This window comes from Salvelinus sp. IW2-2015, linkage group LG18 (assembly GCF_002910315.2).
Source record: "Salvelinus sp. IW2-2015 linkage group LG18, ASM291031v2, whole genome shotgun sequence".
NCBI lineage: Eukaryota > Metazoa > Chordata > Actinopteri > Salmoniformes > Salmonidae > Salvelinus > Salvelinus sp. IW2-2015.
Genome location: NC_036858.1, coordinates 10,430,472 through 10,453,068, shown reverse-complemented (window position 1 = coordinate 10,453,068; position 22,597 = coordinate 10,430,472). Strand labels below are relative to the sequence as shown.

At 44.1% G+C, this 22,597-nt stretch overlaps 1 protein-coding gene across 1 annotated transcript in view; it reads right to left on the bottom strand.

Annotated features, from left to right (window-relative positions):
- Window positions 1–627: 627 nt before the first annotated feature.
- LOC111977501 (TANK-binding kinase 1-binding protein 1) overlaps window positions 628–22,597 on the bottom strand; it is a 92,673-nt gene continuing 70,703 nt past the window's right edge. The window contains exons 6-10 of the mRNA XM_024006937.2: window positions 16,600–16,802; window positions 16,357–16,421; window positions 8,867–8,982; window positions 4,384–5,189; window positions 628–3,837 (exon numbers count right to left, since the gene is read on the bottom strand). Of these exons, the coding sequence (XP_023862705.1) occupies window positions 3,709–3,837; window positions 4,384–5,189; window positions 8,867–8,982; window positions 16,357–16,421; window positions 16,600–16,802 (1,319 nt within the window). The 3' untranslated portion in view covers window positions 628–3,708. The remainder of the gene's footprint in view (window positions 3,838–4,383; window positions 5,190–8,866; window positions 8,983–16,356; window positions 16,422–16,599; window positions 16,803–22,597) is intronic.

Here is a 22,597-nt window from a genome sequence, read left to right as displayed (position 1 = left end):
CATTTCATCACACACCTTGTGTGTGTGTGTTTTTTGTTTGTTTAACTATCCTTGTGGGTACCAGAAGTCCTCACAAGGATATTAAAACAAGGACAATTCTGACAAGTGGGGACATTTAGGTTAGGTTTAGGATTAGGGTTAGGAGTTAGGGTTAGGTATAGTTTTAGGGTTAGGGTTAAGGTTAGGGTGCTGTTTAGATTAAGGGTTAGGGGTTAGGGAAAATAAGATTTTGGATGGTAATCAATTCTTTGGTCCCAGCAAGGATAACAATACGAACTGTATGTGTGAGAGAGATTGGGTTCATGCCTATCTGTAACTTATAAAATAGACAGTAAAGAGGATGGATTGTGATTCCCAATGTGATTCCAACTGTCTGCTTCCCCCTTGTGCTTAGATTCCGCTCTGCAGTCTGGAGTGGCTCTGGGAGAGATAGATGGGATAGGTTGGAAATTAGACACCACAGCAGCTTAGTAGACTAGCCTGGACAACTGTTTATCTCTGAATATTAGAGATACACAAGAATTACGTACAGGTACACAATAAATGCTATCTTGACTACTAAATAGCATTTATTGCGTATCTCTACATAAGTGAAACCAACCAATTCTGAGAGTCCTTTCAGTGCAAGTTCCAGTTTATTTTTCACAAAATGTAGATACAGAAAGAAAAAGTCACAACTCCTTACGCAACTATTTTAAATTTTTTAAATACAAGTTGTTGAAAGTCCTTGAAATCCAGCGGTGCACAAAATACCTCCATAGTGATTCTTCTTCCTCATTAGTGGCCCTTTAGCTTGTTAGAAAGATCTGTTGAGCTCTTATCAGTTAGTCTTCGAGGGTGCCGCAGAGAGGGTTTTTCCACGCGAGGGTTTACTGTTATCATCAGATAAGTCACAAAGCTAGAAAGAGGGTTTATAGACTTTGTCAACGTCAGTGTTTGATCTGATTTGAAACTTGACGGAGGATTTGCAGCACAAAAAAAAGCAGGAGAGGAAATCTTTACATAACTTACCTCTTTGTGGATAGTGGTTTGAGATCAGACTGTGCATGTGTATGTATGTGTGTGTGTGTGTGTGTGTGGTGTGTGTGTGTGTGTGTGTGTGTGTGTGTGTGTGTGTGTGTGTGTGTGTGTGTGTGTGTGTGTGTGTGTGTGTGTGTGTGTGTGTGTGTGTGTGTGTGTGTGTGTGTGTGGTGTGTGTGTGTGTGGCCATTGCACTAACAACATACTGTATATACATTTGACTGCTTAACATTGTGAGCTGATAGGCGTGTTTGCTATGTACTACAGCTGCTGGTCAACATATTTTGGTCACGAATGCTTTCCTTAAAACAGTATCATCTCTCCATTCCTATTTACATTGACATTTTAGTAATCTCTCCATTCATATCCGTGTATCATCTCTCCATTCATATTTGTATATTATCTCTCCATTCATATCCATGTATCATCTCTCCATTCATATCTGTGTATTATCTCTCCATTCATATCTGTGTGAACATGATATGCTTAATTGATACTTGGTCATCATCAAGAGAGATAAGTGTATATCCTGTACATAAATCTAATCTAGGTTTCTTTGGTTATGAAAGGGTACTTCATTCAAAGTAATCAAAAGGTACAATCCAACATGACATTCTGTACACAGCCAATGACAGACAATGTTGTCTTTGTGTGGGCTGGCTAGCAATTGACACCATTATTCTAACTGCAAAATCATATACATCATTGTTAGCTTCAAAAGATAATATAGATGTACTACCAGGGGCAGGAATGCGTGGGAACAGAGTGCCCAAAGTGAAATAATTTTGAGATGTAAAAATGTGTCTGCGTTTTTTTTTTTTTTTTTTTTACATATGACCATAGGATTTTACATAGGTGAGTTGGTTAATTTTCCACCCGTTTGTAGGCCTACTATAGAATATTTAGTAAACTATATATATATATAGCTCTTATAGTAACCAACCTATGGTGTGCTACATTTCTTCTTTGGTACATTACAAATTGGGCCAAGAATATATCAAATGTTTATCAACAGCATTCTGTATTAGTCATGTAGGTTGTTAAATTGATTGAAGATAAGCTAGCAAGAACGGTACTTCAAACCAGTAGGTTACAAAATAGATTAATAGCAGAATATGATTTTTCTGTGTATATTTTAAATTGGTAGCCAGGATAATAGAGATGATTAATAGCAGATGTCCTGATTAAAGTTATTGACCACAGAAGAACTTGCATTAGGCTTACAATACCTGTCTGTACACAGCTTTAAAAGTTTTACACAGAGTGATATATGAATATACATAACAGTATAGAATATTTGTGGTTTATAAAAGGCCACTGATTTGCTCAAATCAATGTATGGCCCTTGTGTTATTTCATTGTTCAACTTGCCATGTTGGTGAATTCTGAATATAATCTTGTCCAACCACCTAAATGCATTGATGGATACACATTGACACATTCACATTGGCTGTATATACACAGGCAGCCCAATTCTGATCTGTTACATTATGATTGGTGTGTTTTGACATGTGTAAACGCAGCCACTGTGTCTCACCAAAACGTCAGATAACAATTATGTACAACATATTCGACTCAATAAAAAAAACGATTCCATAATATTACCCCGAACACTCACTCTGAATTTTGGAGGTTATATTTGAAATATCTTTGTATAAGATACAAAATACTAAGTGTGCCAGTGTTGGACTGTAAGGATTGAGAAATGTTTTCTTTTGGACAAAAGTGATAAATAGTGTTCCACTATAAGTGTTTTCAGGTTGTTTCTTCAGGAAGACTAGAGACTCCCAGTTGAATCACTGTTATCATATACAAATATTTTCCCTGCGCTCTTCCCTATAAGGAGTCCTCCTTTCCTACTATCTATATACAGCTGTGTGTACGCCTGTGAGGGTCAAATGTCACCAACATAATACATGTGTGACACATTATCATTTGGAGAAAAAAATTGAAAATATATCTTAAGATTCTTTTTACTTGTTACTGAACAGATATATCAAACTACACATTAAATGGAAAATTTAGGGGGGGGGGGYTTATGCTTTAATATAGGCTCATTTAGGTTAATTTAAGGTGCTAAGATTCATATAGAGTTTTGATCAGGCCACAAGCCTAAAGKTTAACTGCCTATGTGTTCCTTCCACTCCACTACAGCGAGGTCGTCACGCCAACTACATGCCCGCCCTGCAGGACAAATTCATTTCTACAATTAACAATTAACACAGCCATCCTCTCTCCATAACATAACTCTGACCTCTGACTGCACATCGTAAAGCCCTGAAGAAAAAACAGACTGGATCTATCCATTAGAGTCACCCAAATKATTCCAGGAATTCATTGTGTTGGTCTGTATTGCTGTACATAGGTAGAMAGGAAAGTAAAGCAGGACGCTTTACAGCAAGTAGTACTGGTAAAGTGTGAGATATAAAAAACAAATGGACTGCAAGTTGCCTGGAATGTCCCTGATCTTGCGTCTGTCAAGGAAATCGTCTGTCATGAACCTCAACGCCATCCATGTAATTTCCAAAACGACCTATTTTTCCAAACATGCTAATAAACCCACAAAAAGCCCTSAAGTATTGTCAAACAAAAGCTAGCCAGCTTAAAAACGTAACAAAACCTAAAATAACTCCACAATAAGTAAAAAATTGTAGCAACTAAAAAGAGGGTGCAGTGCTGCCATGGCGATCAGATCTTGCTGTTCTCAAGGTGCGAGTCGATGTGCTTGATGAGGGCGTCGTCAGGGTAACCAATGGGGAAAATGAGCTGGCATAGAGGGCAGCTCCTCATGTCACTCTCTTCTGTCTCCATCCACAGCTGTATCCAAAGCACACACACACAGCATTCAGGTCAACAAGCAGTGTGGTTCTATGGCAGGGCTGCTCAACCCTCGTCCTCGAGAACTACCGTCCTGTGGGTTTTCAGTCCAACCCTATTTTAACACACCTGATTCTACTTATTAGCTGCATCAGATATGCTAAATTAGGGTTGGACTGAAAACCTACAGGACGGTAGATCTCCAGGAAGAGGGTTGGGCAGCCCTGGTCTATGGCAACTATCAGTTATAATATTTGGACCATTTAGGTAATTTCATGAAGAAAATAAGCTCATATGTAAAGGTGCATTAGAACAAATGTCATGTGATGTGACACAGAGTGTCATGTGACACAGAGCATTTCCCATTAAATAGCACAGTGCAGGAAGGCATTAATAAGTCAAGGGCAGTTCTCTTTCAAATACATATTTTGATTGAGGGGGATAACAAGCTAACCTTGCTAACCCATTTTACAATTTTAGAGATTTGTTGTGATAGAATAATGATATTCTACAGTATATTTGGGATAGAGTGTGCGTGTGACTCACATTGATGGAGGGCCAGGACTGGGCGTGCTCTGTGTGCAGGTAACTTGGCGGGTGGCAGGTCAGGGTGTTGGGTCTGGAGGGGATGGGGAAGGGCGAGCAGGACGCCGGCCCCCTCATGACCCCATGAGGCGACACATTGTTGGGCACGCCCAGCGTCCGTGGGGGGCTGATGGGATGCGGGCAGGTCCACTCCTCCTCGTCTTCAGAGGACTGCGGCAGCTGGGGGGCAGGCGTGGGGGGTGGCAGGGGCTCAAAGTGCAGGTGAGACCTCGGAGAGACCTCAGACAGGGGGAAGGGCAGCTCTCGAGAGTGGCGGGAACTTTCGTGGAGGCCCACCTCGCTGCCGGCCCTCTGCAGCCCAGACTGGGAACCTCGGAGCTGGCCTCCTCTGTGGGGGGACCCCCCATGCTGGGAGCCTCCATGCTGGTGCTGCTGATGRTGCTTGGAGTAGCTGGATTCCCTGTAGGGCCGGGGCTTGGGCAGGGTGGACACGGGGTCCAGGCTGAGGCGTGGCGGCCGCTGGTAGGCCGAAGGGTCAGCGACCTCGGAGTAGCTGCGACGGCCCTGGAAGCTAGCCCTCAGGTGGTGGCTGGCTGGCCGGCAGGAGTAGGAGGCGGGCCCATCATTGATATCCAGCAGGGGCGAGCGTCGGTGCATGTCCGGGGAGAGGCGCTGTGGCTGGAGAACTGGGGAGCGACGCTGGGGGATGGGGGAGTGGTGCTGGGGCGGGATGGGGGAGTGGCGCTGGGGCACAGGGGAGTGGCGTTGGTGATGAATGGGAGATGGGGGGTGGGATTGGCGTTGGACTGAGGAAACAGAAGAGACAGGGGGAGTCAGGGAGCAGCACACAAGACTGTCTCTGGAAGACAAAAGTTATTACATCTCGCCAAAATAGGACTAAAGCCTGTTGTTACTTGTTACTCATAAGTACAGTGCATTCGGAAAGTATTCAGACCCCTTGACTTTTCCCACTTTATTACAATACAGCCTTATTCAAAAAAATCTTTTTTTTTAAATGTATTCGACCTGGCTTGGTTTTTGCTCTGACAACTGTGGGACAGGTGTGTGCCTTTCCAAATAATGTCCAATCAACTGAATTTACCACAGGTGGAGTCCAATGAAGTTGTAGAAACATCTCAGGGATGGTCAATGGAAACAGGATGCACCTGAGCTRAATTTCGAGTCTCATAGCAAAGAGTCTGTATAGTTATGTAAATAAGGTATTTCTGTTTTCTATTTTTAATAAATTAGCTAATAAAAAAATAAAAAAATGTTTTTGCTTTGTCATTATGGGGTATTGTGTGTAGATTGAGAAAACAATTATATTTAACACATTTTAAAATAAGGCTGTAATGTAACAAAATGTGGAAAAAGGGAAGGGTTCTGAATACTTTCTGAATGCACTGTACATACAGGTGGTTGGCAGGTTGCCTAGCGGTTATAGCGTTGGGCCAGTAAACGCAACGTTGCTAGTTCGAATCTGTCAATCTGCCTTTGAGCAAGMCCCTAATTGCTCTAGAGTCAAAAATGGCTGTGACCCCACTCTCTGGGGGAGTTTGTATATCCAAAAAAACACATTTCCATTTCACACAGAAGGAAAGTAATCCTGCAGGAAATGTGGATTATAKTTKATGGACATTTTTGTAGGGGTTGATACATTTTTGTTAGGGCAAATCAAGTCTGACATTTTTAAGTCGAAATGACAAACTTTAGAAGCCTTTTAAAACCTCAAATACACTACAATGAGTATTTTCTGTTGTGCAGSAAAATTCTCTGTGACAACAAAGTGATCTGTATGAGAAGTAACTAGGGCCAGGAGGAGTTTTTGTCTGGTAACGTCTCTAGCAATAACACAGAATGAAATATATTTTTGATAATGAAGAAAATCTTTCATATCTACCATATCACATTATGCTATTTTCCTGAATAATATTTATCTACTTCTTTCTACAGTGCGTCAGAGACGCTGTGTTGCTCTGGATTTGCAATGCAAATATGTTTGTCTGATCACAAAGCATAAATCAATTCTCCACAAGCAGCGCACTCYACAAGATAGGCAAAAAAAATACATTTTTGAATACATTATTTTCCCCTCACCTAAGACAGATCTAATTGAATGTTGACACATTTTACAGTACAGTATGAGATGCTTCCTGTAATCTTGCGACAGCTATCAGCAATTTAGCAACAAAAAAAAGATGGGTGCATCGATGAATCAGAAGCATCTCAAAGGGGAAACATTTATGGTTCTGCGGTTGAGTGAAAAAAGGGTAAATGGTGTTCTTGAACTCTCCACAGAGTCTTGAAATAGAGAGAAAACAGAGACTTGAGAAAACAGAGACTTGAGGAGAGAACGTATGTATTTCAGCACACATACAGATGTAGGATCTTAATTTGATCACTCTTTTGTTGCTAAGAATTGTCCTGCATAGCAGGAAATGCAAACTTGTAGTGTATTCAAGGTTTAAAAAGGCTTCTAGAGTTTGTAATTTCTACTTCAAAATGCCAGKCTTCATTTTCCCTAACAAAACATGTATCAATTATAATGAATTATAATTCATGTAATAATTCACATTTCCTGTTGCTGCAGGATTATTTTCCTGCTTGAGCAAACTGGCTCAAATTAAGATCCTACATCTGTACTGTATATGTAGCTCTGCAACCCCAGGAGAGTAAAAAAACTGCTGTAGGCCTACTTACTTTACACTATACAGTGCATTCAGAAAGTATTCAGACCCCTTGACTTTTTCCATTTTTCCGTACCAAAGTATGTGGACACCCRTTAAAATMAGTGGATTCGGCTATTTCAGCTACACCRGTTGCTGACAGGTGTACACAATTGAGCACACAGCCATGCAAACTCCATAGACAAACATTGGCAGTAGAATGGCCTTACTGAAGAGCTCAGTGACTTTCAACGTGGCACTGTCATAGGATGCCACTTTTTCAACAAGTCAGTTCGTCAAATTTCTTCCCTGCTTGAGCTGCCCCAGTCAACACTGCTATTGTGAAGTGGAAAGTCTAGGAGCAACAACGGTTCAGCCGTGAAGTGGTAGGCCACACAAGCTCACAGAACTGGACTGCCTTGTGCTGAAGCGCATAGCATGTAAAAATCGTCTGTCCTCGGTTGCAACACTCACTACCGAGTTCCAAACTGCCTCTGAAAGCAACTTCAGCACAATAACTGTTTTCAGGAGCTGGGAAAATGGTGAAATGGGTTTCCATGGCCGAACAGCCGCACACAAGCCTAAGATCACCATGTGCAATGCCAAGCGTCGGCTGTGGTGTAAAGCTCGCTGCCATTGGACTCTGGAGCAGTGGATATTGGTCTGGGGCTGTTTTTCATGGTTTGGCCTAGGCCCCTTAGTTCCGGTATACAATGACATTCTAGACGATTCTGTGCTTCGAACTTTGTGTCAAAWGTTTGGGGAAGGCCCTTTCCTGTTTCAGCATGACATTGCCCCCGTGCACAAAGCGAGGTRCATACAGAAATTATTTGTCAAGATCGGTGTAGAAGAACTTCACTGGCCTGCACAAAGCCCTGACCTCAYRCCCACCGAACACCTTAGGGWTGAATTGGAACGTRGACTGCGAGCCTAATCACCAAACATCAGTGCCCGACCTCACTAATGCRCTTGTGACTGAATGGAAGCAAGTCCCCGCAGCAATGTTCCAACATCTAGTGGAAAGCCTTCCCAGAAGAGTGGAGGCTGTTATAGCAGCAAAGGGGGGACCAACTACATATTAATGCCCATGGTTTTAGAATGAGATATTCGATGAGCAAGGTGTCCACATACTTTTGGTCATGTAATGTACATTCCAGTTCCTTGATAGTCTAGTTCATTCCTATCTTTTCCGGTTAAAATTCCCAAGCTGAGGGAGTGAGCTGTAAGCCGTAGTATACTGTATGTCCCATATCCTCCCTACCTCCGTTGTGCCCTTGAGCAAAGCTCTTTGTCTGTAATTGCTCCAGGGGTGTTGCTCTGCAGCAGCCCCTGTGCTTCTCCCATCCTGTGATGTGTGTGTTGTGTGTCAGGTTGGGTACTGTGACAGCAACAAAGCAAGTATTGTTTTGTAAGGTGAGCATGACAATGCTGCTTTCAAGATGTATGCATATAGCTTGTTCATTACCCTTCCCAGTGTCTGTAAAAAAAGCAAAGCATGCATTGAAACACCTTTTTGGGTTGGGGTTTGTGGTAAAGAGGTAGCTGTTGATATGACAGAGGAAGACAAAAGGRGCTGCAGTTTGAAAGTTGTAAATGTTCCCAGCGGACAAAACTGGTTGCAACAACGTTATTATAGAGTATTTTGTGACGTCATGGTCAGGTTTAAAGYATATWWKAAAAAAAAAATGTTTTTAAGCCGTTTTTTAAAAGATTTTTTAAATACATTTTATTAAGATGTAAACRTCTGAAGGTATGTTGCTAACCTGGGCTAGCCTGTAAATGTGGGCCATATATCATTCTCTAGCGATGTTACTAACCCGGGCTATGATGCTCCTGGGAGGTCTTCTTCAGGATCTCTTTCTGTTTGGAGCTCAGTTTCTGCAGGCGTCCCAACTCCTCAGTTAGCTCTGTGTAGGCTAGTGCCAAATTCACCCTGCAGGGGGAAAGAACCGAGTTGATCAACCAATCAACCAACCAACCAATCAAACAATCAAAATCCCCCTTTGAAATCATTCTACTGATATTACTTTCAAATGTGTGTACACACTGAGGTTACCTGACTAAATGCATTCTAGTTTTCAAAATGTCTATGGTTATTTACACTTGACATCTATCATACGTCTATTTAAGCAGTTCCTAGATGCATTCCTTTCTCATCTCCAGATTGACTGTATACCAATTACATTGTTGATATCATTGCATAATATAGAGTATTTTTTTMAATACCAATCATATTAATCACACATGAATCACACCGTTGTAAAGTAGTCAGACGTAAAGCAGACAGCCAGCTGCCTCAACATTACACCCAGGCATTTTCCATGGTAACGAGGCAGCTATTRCAAACAACTCTGTCACAAGGCAACACAGGTGGTATTTGAAAACATAAAAAGAGCGAAAAAGCAGTGGTTGTGGTAGATGGCAGCAGTGTGTATGCGCTATCCAGCCTATGATCTGATAAAACATAGCTTATCTGAGCTCAAAAAACAATTTCACATAAGACTCTTGTGATTTACTTGAACATTGATGATGGTGGTAGATAATATGGTGATATGACAGAAAATGAACACACGTCCTATTGCGTGAGGTGCTAGTTATGGAAAATGTGAAGCTTTAAAAAAGAAAAGAGTCTGACAATGGCTGCGTTTACAAAAAAGATAATMTCTGATCTTTTTTCCACTYATTGGTCTTTTGACCAATCATATCKGATCTTTTCACATCAGATATTTTTCTGGAGCTGATGTGATTGGTCAGAAGTCCAATTACTGAAAAAAMATCAGAATTGGTCTGCTGTGTAAACGCAGCCTATTGGTATTTGCTGTGTGATTTATTTGACCTTTTATTTGACCTACCTCAGCCAAGTTTTAAGTTTATTTTATTTTACAGACYATAAAATTAAGAGGTGTGGTAAATCAGACTGCATTGAAAAATAGAGAGTGCATCTTTTATCTCGTTAGCAGAATCGCATTAGTGGAAACGCAGTCTTTTCTCAGGTCAGTCCTGGTTGTAGCTAGATACGTGGACACCTGCTTGTTGAAWATCTCATTCCAAAATCATTGGCATTAATATGGAGGTGGTCCCCCCTTTGCTGCTATAACATCCTTCACTCTTCTGGGAAYGCTTTGGACTAGATGTTAGTGGATTCGGCTATTTCAGCTACACCTGTTGCTGACAGGTGTATAKAATTGAGCACACAGTCATGCAATCTCCATTGGCAGTAGAATGGCCTTACTGAAGAGCTCAGTGACTTTCAACGTGGTACCGTCATAGGATGCCACTTTTTCAACAAGTCAGTTCGGCAAATTTCTTCCCTGCTTGAGCTGCCCCWGRCAACACTGRTATTGTGAAGTGGGAAATCTAGGAGCAACAACGGTTCAGCCATGAAGTGGTAGGCCACACAAGCTCACAGAACTGGACTGCCTTGTGCTGAAGCGCATAGCATGTAAAGATRGTCTGTCCTCGGTTGCAACACTCACTACCGAGTTCCAAACTGCCTCTGAAAGCAACTTCAGCACAATAACTGTTTTCAGGAGCTTCATGAAATGGGTTTCCATGGCCGAGCAGCCGCACACAAGCCTAAGATCTTTATCCCGAAGAGAAACAATTACTGTATTTAGCCAAATGACAAAGATCATGAACTATACTGTATGAACCACGTATAGTATTATAATTTCTACCAGGTATATCGCCACAAACGTCATACAACGTTTTAAAATGGGGAGGAGGGAGGAAGATAGCTGCCAATGTGTACCCAAACAGATCTGATAAAGCTTATCTGCACTCTCAAACTCATTTCAATAAAACCTTCTGTGTTTCACTTGAATCTGACTCCGCTTCCTCTACATAGTGATGGTGGAAGATAAGAGAAWTATGGTGTCAGACAAACACCGACTTCCCATATACAGTGGGGAGAACAAGTATTTGATACACTGCCGATTTTGCAGGTTTTCCTACTTACAAAGCATGTAGAGGTCTGTAATTTTTATCATAMGTACACTTCAACTGTGAGAGACAGAATCTAAAACAAAAATCCAGAAAATCACATTGTATGATTTTTAAGTAATTAATTTGCATTTTATTGCACGACATAAGTATTTGATACATCAGAAAAGCAGAACTTAATATTTTGGTAGCAGAAGACCTTTGTTTGCAATTACAGAGATCATACGTTTCCTGTAGTTCTTGACCAGGTTTGCACACACTGCAGCAGGGATTTTGGCCCACTCCTCCATACAGACTTCTCCAGATCCTTCAGTGTTCGGGGCTATCGCTGGGGCAATACGGACTTTCAGCTCCCTCCAAAGATTTTCTATTGGGTTCGTCTGGAGACTGGCTAGGCCACTCCAGGACCTTGAGATGCGTCTTACGGAGCCACTCCTTAGTTGCCCTGCTGCGTGTGTGTTCGGGTCATTGTCATGCTGGAGACCCAGCCACGACCCATCTTCAATGCTCTTACTGAGGGAAGGAGGTTGTTGGCTAAGATCTCGCAATACATGGCCCATCCATCCTCCCCTCAATACGGTGGCAGTCGTCCTGTCCCCTTTGCAGAAATCATCCCCAAAGAGATGATGTTTCCACCTCCATGCTTCACGGTTGGATGGTGTTCTTGGGGTTGTACTCATCCTTCTTCTTCCTCCAAACACGGCGAGTGGAGTTTAGACCAAAAAGCTCTATTTTTGTCTCATCAAGACCACATGACCTTCTCCCATTCCTCCTCTGGATCATCCAGATGGTCATTGGCAAACTTCAGATGGCCTGGACTAGCGCTGGCTTAGACAGGACCTTGCGTGCGCTGCAGGATTTTAATCCATGACGGCGTAGTGTGTTACTAATGGTTTTCTTTGAGACTGTGGTCCCAGCTCTCTTCAGGTCATTGACCAGGTCCTGCCATGTAGTTCTGGGCTGATCCCTCACCTTCCTCATGATCATGAGTCCCCACGAAGGTGAGATCTTGCATGGAGCCCCAACCGAGGGTGATTGACCTCGCATCTTGAACTTCTTCCATTTTCTAATAATTGCGCCAACAGTTGTTGCCTTCTCACCAAGCTGCTGCCTATTGTCCTTAGCCCAATCCAGCCTTGTGCAGGTCTACAATTAAATCCCTGATGTCCTATACCACGTCTCCTGGTCGTGCAATTGTGGAGATTGGAGTTGGTTGTTTGATTGAGTGTGTGGGACAGGTGTCTTTCATCACGGTAACGAGTTCAAACAGGTGCAGTTAATACAGGTATAGTGGAGAACAGGAGGGCTTCTTAAAGAAAAACTAACAGGTCTGTGACACGCGAATTCTTACTGGTTGGTAGGTGATCAAAATACTTGTCATGCAATAAAATGCAAATTAATTACTTAAAAAGCATAACATATATGTGATTTTCTGATTTTTGTTTTAGATTCCGCTCTCACAGTTTGAATGTTACCTATGGATAAAAAATTACAGACCTCACAACATGCTTGGTAAGTAGGAAAACCTGCAAAATCGGCAGTGCAATCACCCACTTACTGAACATGTCTCCCCACTGTACTTCAACTGCACGACCAGAAATTGAGCAATTGTAATAATTCTATATGGCCATGAGAAGTCTCAAATTTTGAGTACTCTCACAACCCACTGTGCGTAGAAGGGAGAGGGAAGCACATGCAGTACCAATAGAAAACATATCACATGTTGCATGSATTTTTTTAACCAGTAAACATCACCAAACCATCAGATAATGGAAATTARAGTCATCACTTGTCATTATTGTGAATCTTTTCCATTTCCCTCGATAGTAATCGGTCTTCACCATTTATTTTTCAGGAGAATGATGCTGCCACCACAAATTAACCACAGCTATGGAACATCTCAATGTTTATCTAAGAATCAATTCATTTCATTTCTATTTAAAGATTTATGAAAAGGTAGCATTCCACAGAATTCTGTCATTTTGGCCACAGAGACATTGCATTCATAAGTTCCACCAGTTAGTCAGTAGAATCAGTTGTTCAGACAGGCCTACCCCTACATTTATGCGTGACCCAGACAGAGTGGGCTATTAAAGCCCCTTCATTATAACTCTCCACCAACACCTTCACAACAATCTGAAAATACAATAGATCCTCCATAACTTACAGGAACTGTGGAAACCATTGATGACATTGGGGGAAAAAACAGTCCTCTTCTTCCCAACTGCCTCTATCCAACTCTTTCATGTATATGGAAGTACCTGTATTCGCTTTGAGTTGAAATCCCCTTACCTTCTTTTACAGTCCAAGGGGAATGTCTYAGTGACAGTTTCCAGTCTCTCGCCATTTTCTCACACAGAACTGTACTTATTGACTGTTTTGACATACGGAACTCTTCCTTTTCACACTTCGGCTCACACAAGTCTCAACGTCGCCTGTGCCTTTTGACAATCTTTGAAAAGACGGCTTGGAAAGCAACACATCTCACTCACAGCACCTTGTGCAATATCTTATGTGTGAACACCTCTGTTGGTTCATAAACACTGCCAAGACTTCAATGCGCTGCATCCCTCTTTGTTTTGGAAAAGCTTTTTGGAAGGTTTTGAGTCTGTGTGTGTACAAGGATTGGCAAAAATMACAAAATACAATTACAAAATACCAATACTAAGCTCAATATATCAAAATAAACTACAAAATACTTGTATTTCGAAATGTATTTAATTAAAATACATGTATATTGTATTTTAAAATACAGAAATTTGCAAGAAGCCAGCCCAAACAGCAACAACATTCTCCGTAACAGTTATAGACACATTTTATTTGCTATGACTGTGATATGTTGTTGTTGATCTGACTTAGAACGCACTGACTGTAAGTCACTCTGGATTAGAGTGTCTGCTAAATGACCAAAATGTAAATGTACTGTGTATGTATTAAATTAACATACCAAAATGAACTGCAAAGCACACTGGGTTTATTATTGGCCTTGTTTCGGGGCAGAGCTCATTAGATTCATATTCAGCATGATATGCAATTGTTCATTTTTAAATGTACATTTATATTTAGTTCCTTTAGTAGACACTCTTATCACCATAGTGCCATCAGACTTCTGATACCAATGCAGGGTGAACGAGGGCCACAAAATGGTGAATCGCTATAAAAAAAAGGGTATTGAAAAGTATTTAGTATTTTGAAAATACAAAATGCAACTCTCGAAAGTCTCAAATACATTGGAGTGTAGTTCAGCACAGTGTAATACAAAATACAAAATACTCAGAAGTAAATCAAATGTATATTTCAAATACATGGAACAGAAACACACATCTGTGTGTGTGTGTGTGTGTGTGTGTGTGTGTGTGTGTGTGTGTGCGTGCGCCTGTGTAGGAGGAAAGATGATGACTGTTATATAGCGAGGAAGAAATTCATGACAGCCCATCTATATGCTGGTTGTGTGTGGGAGATGAAGTGCGTGTGTGGGCCGTATGAGCTGGATTTGACCTCTGAACACATATTAGAGAGTATGGACTGTAGGCTTGCTGTTTCTGTAACTACTACACAGTTTCTTGGCCCTGTCTCTTATACACATCTAGATGTGTATAAGAGACAGATTGAGTACGGCCTGTCTGCTCTAATATCTATTTTGCTCTGCTATTGAGTACGGCCTGTATGCTCTAATATCTATTTTGCTCTGCTATTGAGTACGGCCTGTATGCTCTAATATCTATTTTGCTCTGCTATTGAGTACGGCCTGTCTGCTCTAATATCTATTTTGCTCTGCTATTGAGTACGGCCTGTCTGCTCTCACTCAACTGTAAGAAACACAGGTCCTAAATACAACTCGACATATACGTACATACATCATATCATTTCTCAGTAAAAGTTCCATTTGGTCAATGATATTTCATAAGAAAAAGCAATGGATGACAAATTCTGGTACATAAAGTTGCAGAGGCAGAGGTAATGAGGCCCCATAGCCCTCTTTAGGTCTCTGATGAAGATAAGCACTAAATGAGTGCTGGCTTTCGACTCATGTCCACAGCCTACACAGTGTCAGAAGCTACCCACTGGGCACAGACTTAAGTTCAATGTCTAGTTTCGGTTGAGTTGCCAATTTACATGAATTCAACGTGAAATCCACAAAAAAGATCACCATGTCATTGGATTTAGGTTCAAAGTTGGGTGAAAAAAAGACAAAATGCCCTTACTGTTGATGACTTTTTGCAAAATCAATCAGTTTTTCGAGTTGATTTAATAACATCATCGGTAGATTTTTGGGGATGAAATAATGTTGATTCAACCAGTTTTTGCCCAGTGGCTGTGATAACACATGATCTACTGTATATTATGTGTTGTTTCTTACAGTTGGCTCTTTGTCTTTCTGAATTTGTTTTACATTGAAAATGTGATCTCCATACTATGCAACWGAACAAAGCAATTACAATTGTCAGCAATTATGTCAACCAAGTCAAGTTCATTCCAGAACAATCTACACAATCAAATGAACGCATTCAATAATCTCTACATTTGTCCTGACCGTTTGAAGCCAATTATAAGTGTCTGTGAGGGCCAAACTGTTGCTCGCCAGAACATGCAACACACATGACCAGTTCCACATGAATCTGAGCCATTTACAATAAATGAGAGCACTTACAWGAAGTCAGCAGCCATTCAGAAAGAAAATGACAGCTAGCAGGTAGGTTGGTGAGTAAGGATAGGAAAGCAAGATGTGACTGGAAAAGTAGRAGGCTTCCCCTCCCAGGCCTCTAGCACACTCAACCTTAGCCATTCTGCCATACACTTTACTTCCACTTTCTTATCGAAACAGTGTTTTGCATTTCACTCCCCTCAAACTTGTCGTGAGTGTGGATTTGCACTAGCTTGTGGGCGAGCTGTGTGTGGCYTGACTGTGTCTAGGACAGGGGTATTCAACAGGGGTCCACAGCGTGAGTTTTGGTTCCTCTGAGAAACAACAAATGACGACTGCTGTATGTCAGAAAGCTCTTGTGCCCACACTGCCCTCTATTGTTGTATTATATATTACCACACAACACACAACTAGGCTCCTCACCACAAGTCTGTTCCCCACATTGAAAGAGACTGAGGTTCACATAATTATCCAGTGCAAGGCTTATGGGCATAGCAGCGGGAAGGAGGGGTGCTGAGGGTGCACCCTCTGAAAAATCTGAATAATTTTTTTTTGTGAAACGTTACTGTTTACTACTATTCTCTCCCTCTTATCTCTCCCTCTTATCTCTCTCCGTGTCTCTCTCTCCGTGTCTCTCTCTCCGTGTCTCTCTCTCGCAGTCTAAAAGGTCGCAGGTCTTATGGAGGTGTCACACAGTAAATGGTTGTTGTCTTCACTTACTGCTCATCTCCCACCTTCTTGATCCACTCCACATCACACTGCTCACACGACGATGTCATTTCCTGCTGAAGTAGAGCGGGAAAACAGATTAGCATGCAGGTGCTCGAAGCAAGAGCCAAGCGAGAACAAGAGTTAGACAGAACTGACTATGCTTTAGAAAATAGAGGGAGAATGTACCAGTTTGTAAGACGTACCAGTGTGTTAGGTGTGTGTGTGTTAGGTGTGTGTGTGTTGTCCACTGACCCTCTCTATGTGGTTGTTCTGGATTTGTTTCAGCTCCTCCTGCAGTCTCTCACACTCGGCCTTCACTTCCTGTTCCCTCTGACACGCCCCCTGGGCCTGGTGCCGCGCCCCCTCTAGCTCCACCTCCAGACGCTGCAGCTTCAGGTCTGACAGAGTGTCTAGACTACGAGAGTTCTGTAGGGTCAGCGCAGGACAGTCCAGCACTGCGGAGGGGGAACGCAACACCGACACACACACATGATCAATCTAGAGGGACTTAATTATCCCAGGGTTTATACCATTCATCCTTATACTTTCCAGGGAAYGGATAAGGGATAGTGATGTGGACTTCCAGCCAGATAAGAGCTCCACGTATCTTCATTTTCCACCTGGGTGGAGGAGCGTGCGTGGGCACAACCTCGGAGCCCAGCTCATACAGATGCCGTCACTGAGCCAGTGACTATTGTGATAGAGGAGTCTATCTCATTTCACCAGCCACCTCACACAACACACAGGCATTGAACCTGGACACTGGAAAAAAAACAACACACACACAACTCGCACTGATAGAAAACACACAAATCTTTCTAACACAGTATATTGCCCACACTCTCTTGCACGCAACTTCCGCAATTGCATCAAAATGCACCATTCGTGTTTGTGTACAAGTCACAGCTGACTACTAGGGCTGGGATCATCAACTAGAATTCAGGGTGAAATTCAGCTCGCTGTTCGCCAGTTAGGGAACCCTCTACTAGACCTAAGTGGCTGTGGTTGGAGGCAGTAGTGAACAGTAGTGTACAGAATAATACATTTCAACATGTAATGGTACTAAAGCATATCATGAACGCTTTCCATCTGAATGACAACCCTTCACATAAATACACCTCGGCATGACTCAGCAATAAGAGAGGTATTAATGACACATTTCATCAGCATTTTGCATCCTTTTTACTAGGGGGTCACAGTTCAGGCCTTGTGACTCCATAGCAGCTGTTCTCTTCAGTAGTGACCTGCTACCTAGCATGCTTCACTCAGCTGGAGTGGGTGGTACTGTGTAATTAGCATATAGGAAGCAGCAGGGCAAGATGGGAGAGAGTTGGTCAATAGTAGTTCTGTTTCCCCAAATCAATTCCAGGTTGTCGTGAGTCTCGTGAGAGCGGGAGGTAGCTAGCCAGCAGACAGTGGAGAGAGGTTGAGATGGCGGTAGCAGAAGTGTTGTTTGAAGCTGAGAGCGCGTTGAGTACAGTTAGTGAGAAGGATGAGTGGACAACAGTGAAGTCCAAGAATGGAACAAAAAGGGGAAAATGGTTGTGGATAACGAGTCTGATGAATCGTTGCTTGTTGGAGTGCYTTTTTTTGGATAAGGATGTTAATTTGGGAAGCCCTTTTGAAGTCACGAGGATGGTGAKGAAGGCMTTGAGAAWAGTGGATTCAGTCAAAGTAACCAGTAGCGGTATGGTGTTGATATCGTGTATATCTAAAGAGCAAAAGGAGTGCGCATCGTGGCTCGCAAAATTATCTACGCATGCAGTGGACAGCTTTGATTTTCGGAGCAGGGCACCGGTAAAAGGTGTTATCTCTGGCGTCCCGTTGGACATTAATAGTGTATAACTTAGGAAAATAATTCCAGGAGTAGTTAACACTAGAACCGCTAAAGCAGTCATTTCGACTGCTCATTAACTTATTAACATTAATTTATTTAATTACTTTGTCATTTTTAAAGTCAAGCCCCCCTCCGTTCTCTTCCTAAATAAGTCTATATAACACACTGCCGTTGTTAGAATCTTAATATCACAAACAGAACTGGAGTTGTTACCAGTTTAAGGAGGGCATGTCATTATTTGAATGGTTTTCCCCCGTTACCCCTCATTCTCCCGACAGTAGGGCCTGCTCCGCTCATTCTCCCGACAGTAGGGCCTGCTCCGCTCATTCTCCAGACAGTAGGGCCTGCTCCGCTCATTCTCCTGTGTTAGGCTGTGTGTGTTGTCCACTGACCCTCTCTATGTGGTTGTTCTGGTTTGTTTCAGCTCCTCCTGCAGTCTCTCACACTGGCCTTCACTTCCTGTTCCTCTGACACGCCCCTGGGCCTTGGTGCCGCGCCCCTCTAGCTCCACCTCCAAGACGCTGCAGCTTCAGGTCTGAACAGAGTGTCTAGACTACGAGAGTTCTGTAGGGTAAGCCGCAGGACAGTCCAGCACTGCGGAGGGGGAACGCAACACGGACACACACACATGATCAATCCTAGAGGGACTTAATTACCCAGGGTTTATACCATTCTCCTTATACTTTCCAGGGAAAGGATAAGGGAATAGTGATGTGGACTTCCAGCCAGATAAGAGCTTCCACGTATCTTCATTTTCCACCTGGGTGGAGGAGCGTGCGTGGGCACAACCTCGGAGCCCAGCTCATACAGACGCCGTCACTGAGCCAGTGGCTATTGTGATAGAGGAGTCGTCTATACATCTCACCAGCCACCTCACACAACACACAGGCATTGACAACAACTGACACTGGAGAGAAAAAACACACACCAAAATCGCACTGATAGAAACACACAAATCCTTCTAACACAGTATATTGCCCACACTCTCTTGCACGCAATTCCGCAATTGCATCAAATGCACACATTCGTGTTTGGTACAAGTCAGCTGACTACTAGGGCTGGGATCATCAACTAGATTCAGGGTGAAATTCAGCTCGCTGTCGCACAGTTAGGGAACCCTCTACTAGACTAAGTGGCTGTGGTTGAGGCAGTAGTGAACAGTAGTGTACAGAATAATACATTTCAACATGTAATGGTACTAAAGCATATCATGAACGCTTTCCATCTGAATGACAACCTTCACAATAAATACACCTCGGCACATGACTCAGCAATAAGAGAGGTATTAATGACACATTTCATCAGCATTTTGCATCCTTTTTACAGGGGTCACAGTTCAGGCCTTGTGACTCCATAGCAGCTGTTTCTCTTCAGTAAGTGACCTGCTACCTAGCATGCTTCACTCAGCTGGAGTGGGTGGTACTGTGTAATTAGCAATATAGGAAGCAGCAGGGCAAGATGGGAGAGAGTTGGCCAATAGTAGTTCTGTTTCCCCAAATCAATTTCGGTTGTCGTGAGTCTCGTGAGAGCGGGAGGTAGCTAGCCAGCAGACAGTGGAGAGAGGTTGAGATGGCGGTAAGCAGAAGTGTTGTTGAAGCTGAGAGCAGCGTTGAGTACAGTTAGTGAGAAGGATGAGTGGACAACAGTGAAGTCCAAGAATGGAAACAAAAAGGGGAAAATGGTTGTGGATAACGAGTCTGATGAATCGTTGCTTGTTGGAGTGCGTTTTTATTTTGATGGATAAGGATGTTAATATTTGGGAAGCCCTTTTGAAGTCACGAGGATGGTGACGAAGGCGTTGAGAGAAGTGGATTCAGTCAAAGTAACCAGTAGCGGTATGGTGTTGATATCGTGTATATTAAAGAGCAAAAGGAGCGCGCATCGTGGCTCGCAAAAATTATCTACGCATGCAGTGGACAGCTTTGATTTTCGGAGCAGGGCACCGGTAAAAGGTGTTATCTCTGGCGTCCCGTTGGACATTAATAGTGTATATAACTTAGGAAAATAATTCCAGGAGTAGTTAACACTAGAACCGCTAAAGCAGTCATTTCGACTGCTCATTAACGTATTAACTTATCATTAATTTATTTAATTACTTTGTCATTTTTAAAGTCAAGCCCCTCCGTTCTCTTCCTAAATAAGTCTATATAACACACTGCCGTTGTTAGAATCTTAATATCACAAACAGAACTGGAGTTGTTACCAGTTTAAGGAGGGCATGTCATTATTTGAATGGTTTTCCCCCGTTACCCTCATTCTCCGACAGTAGGGCCTGCTCCGCTCATTCTCCCGACAGTAGGGCCTGCTCCGCTCATTCTCCAGACAGTAGGGCCTGCTCCGCTCATTCTCCAGACAGTAGGGCCTCTCTGCTCATTCTCCCAACAGTAGGGCTGTCCACTCATTCTCCCGACAGTAGGGCCTGCCTCCGCTCTTCTCCAGACAGTAGGGCCTGCTCCGCTCATTCTCCCGACAGTAGGGCCTGCTCCGCTCATTCTCCGACAGTAGGGCCTGCTCTCGCTCATTCTCCCGACAGTAGGGCCTGCCTCCGCTCATTCTCCCGACAGTAGGGCCTGCTCCGCTCATTCTCCAGACAGTAGGGCCTGCTCTGCTCATTCTCCCAACAGTAGGGCCTGCTCCACTCATTTCTCCGGACAGTAAGGGCCTGCTCCGCTCATTCTCCAGACAGTAGGGCCTGCTCCGCTCATTCTCCCGACAGTAGGGCCTGCTCCGCTCATTCTCCCGACAGTAGGGCCTGCTCCGCTCATTCTCCCGACAGTAGGGCCTGCTCCGCTCATTGTCCTGAACAGTAGGGCCTGCTCCCCTCATTCTCCAGACAGTATGGCCTGCTCCGCTCATTCTCCCGACAGTAGGCCTGCTCCGTCATTTTCCTGACAGTAGGGCCTGCTCCCCTCATTCTCCAGCACAGTAGGGCCTGCTCCGCTCATTCTCCTGAACGTAGGGCCTGCTCCGCTCATTCTCTAGACAGTAGGCCTGCTCCCTATTCTCCAGACAGTAGGGCCTGCTCCGCTCATTCTCCTGATAGTAGGGTCTGCTCCCTCATTCTCCAGACAGTAGGGCCTGCTCCGCTCATTCTCCCGACAGTAGGGCCTGCTCCGCTCATTCTTCTGACAGTAGGGCCTGCTCCTCATTCTCCAGACAGTAGGGCCTGCTCCGCTCATTCCCTGACAGTAGGGCATGCTCTGCTCATTCTCCCAACAGTAGGGCCTGCTCCGCTCATTCTCCCGACAGTAGGGCCTGCTCCGCTCATTCTCCAGACAGGTAGGGCCTGCTCCGCTCATTCTCCGACAGTAGGCCTGCTCCGCTCATTCTCCGACTGTCAGGCCTGCTCGCTCATTTCCGACAGTAGGGCCTGCTCCGCTCATTGTCCTGACAGTAGGGCCTGCTCCCCTCATTCTCCAGACAGTAGGGCCTGCTCCGCTCATTCTCCCGACAGTAGGGCTGCTCCGCTCATTTCCGACAGTAGGCGCCTGCTCCTCATTCTCCAGACAGTAGGGCCTGCTCCGCTCATTCTCCTGACAGTAGGGCCTGCTCCCCCTGCATTCTCTAGACAGTAGGGCCTGCTCCCCCCATTCTCCGACAGTAGGGCCGCTCCGCTCATTTCCTGATAGTAGGGCTGCTCCCTCATTCTCCAGACAGTAGTGCCTGCTCCGCTCATTCTCCCGACAGTAGGGCCTGCTCCGCTCATCTCCCGACAGTAGGGCCTGCTCCGCTCATCTCCCGACAGTAGGGCCCGCTTCTACATTTTACAGACAGTAGGGCCTGCTCCGCTCATTCTCCGACAGTAAGGGCCTGCTCCGCTCATTCTCCAGACAGTAGGGCCTGCTCCGCTCATTCTCCCGACAGTAGGGCCTGCTCCGCTCATTCTCCAGACAGTAGGCCTGCTCCGCTCATTCTCCAGACAGTAGGGCTGCTCCCTCATTCTCCAGACAGTAGGGCTGCTCTGCTCTTCTCAGACAGTAGGGCCTGCCCGCTCACCTCCAGACAGTAGGGCCTGCTCCGCTCATTCTCTCCAGACAGTAGGGCCTGCTCCGCTCATTTCCAGACAGTAGGGCCTGTTCCGCTCATCTCCAGACAGTAGGCCTGCTCCGCTCATTCTCCAGACAGTAGGGCTGCTGCCCCTCATTCTCCAGACAGTAGGGCCTGCGCTCCGCTCATTCTCCAGACAGTAGGCCGCTCCCCTCTTCTCCAGACCAGTAGGGCCGCTCGCTCATTTTACAGACAGTAGGGCCTGCTCCCTCATTCTTCCGACAGTAGGGCATGCTCGCTCATTCTCCAACAGTAGGGCCTCTCCGCTCATTCTCAGACAGTAGGGCCTGCTTCCCCTCATTCTCCAGACAGTAGGCCTGCTCCGCTCATTCTCCAGACAGTAGGCCTGCTCCGCTCATTCTGCCA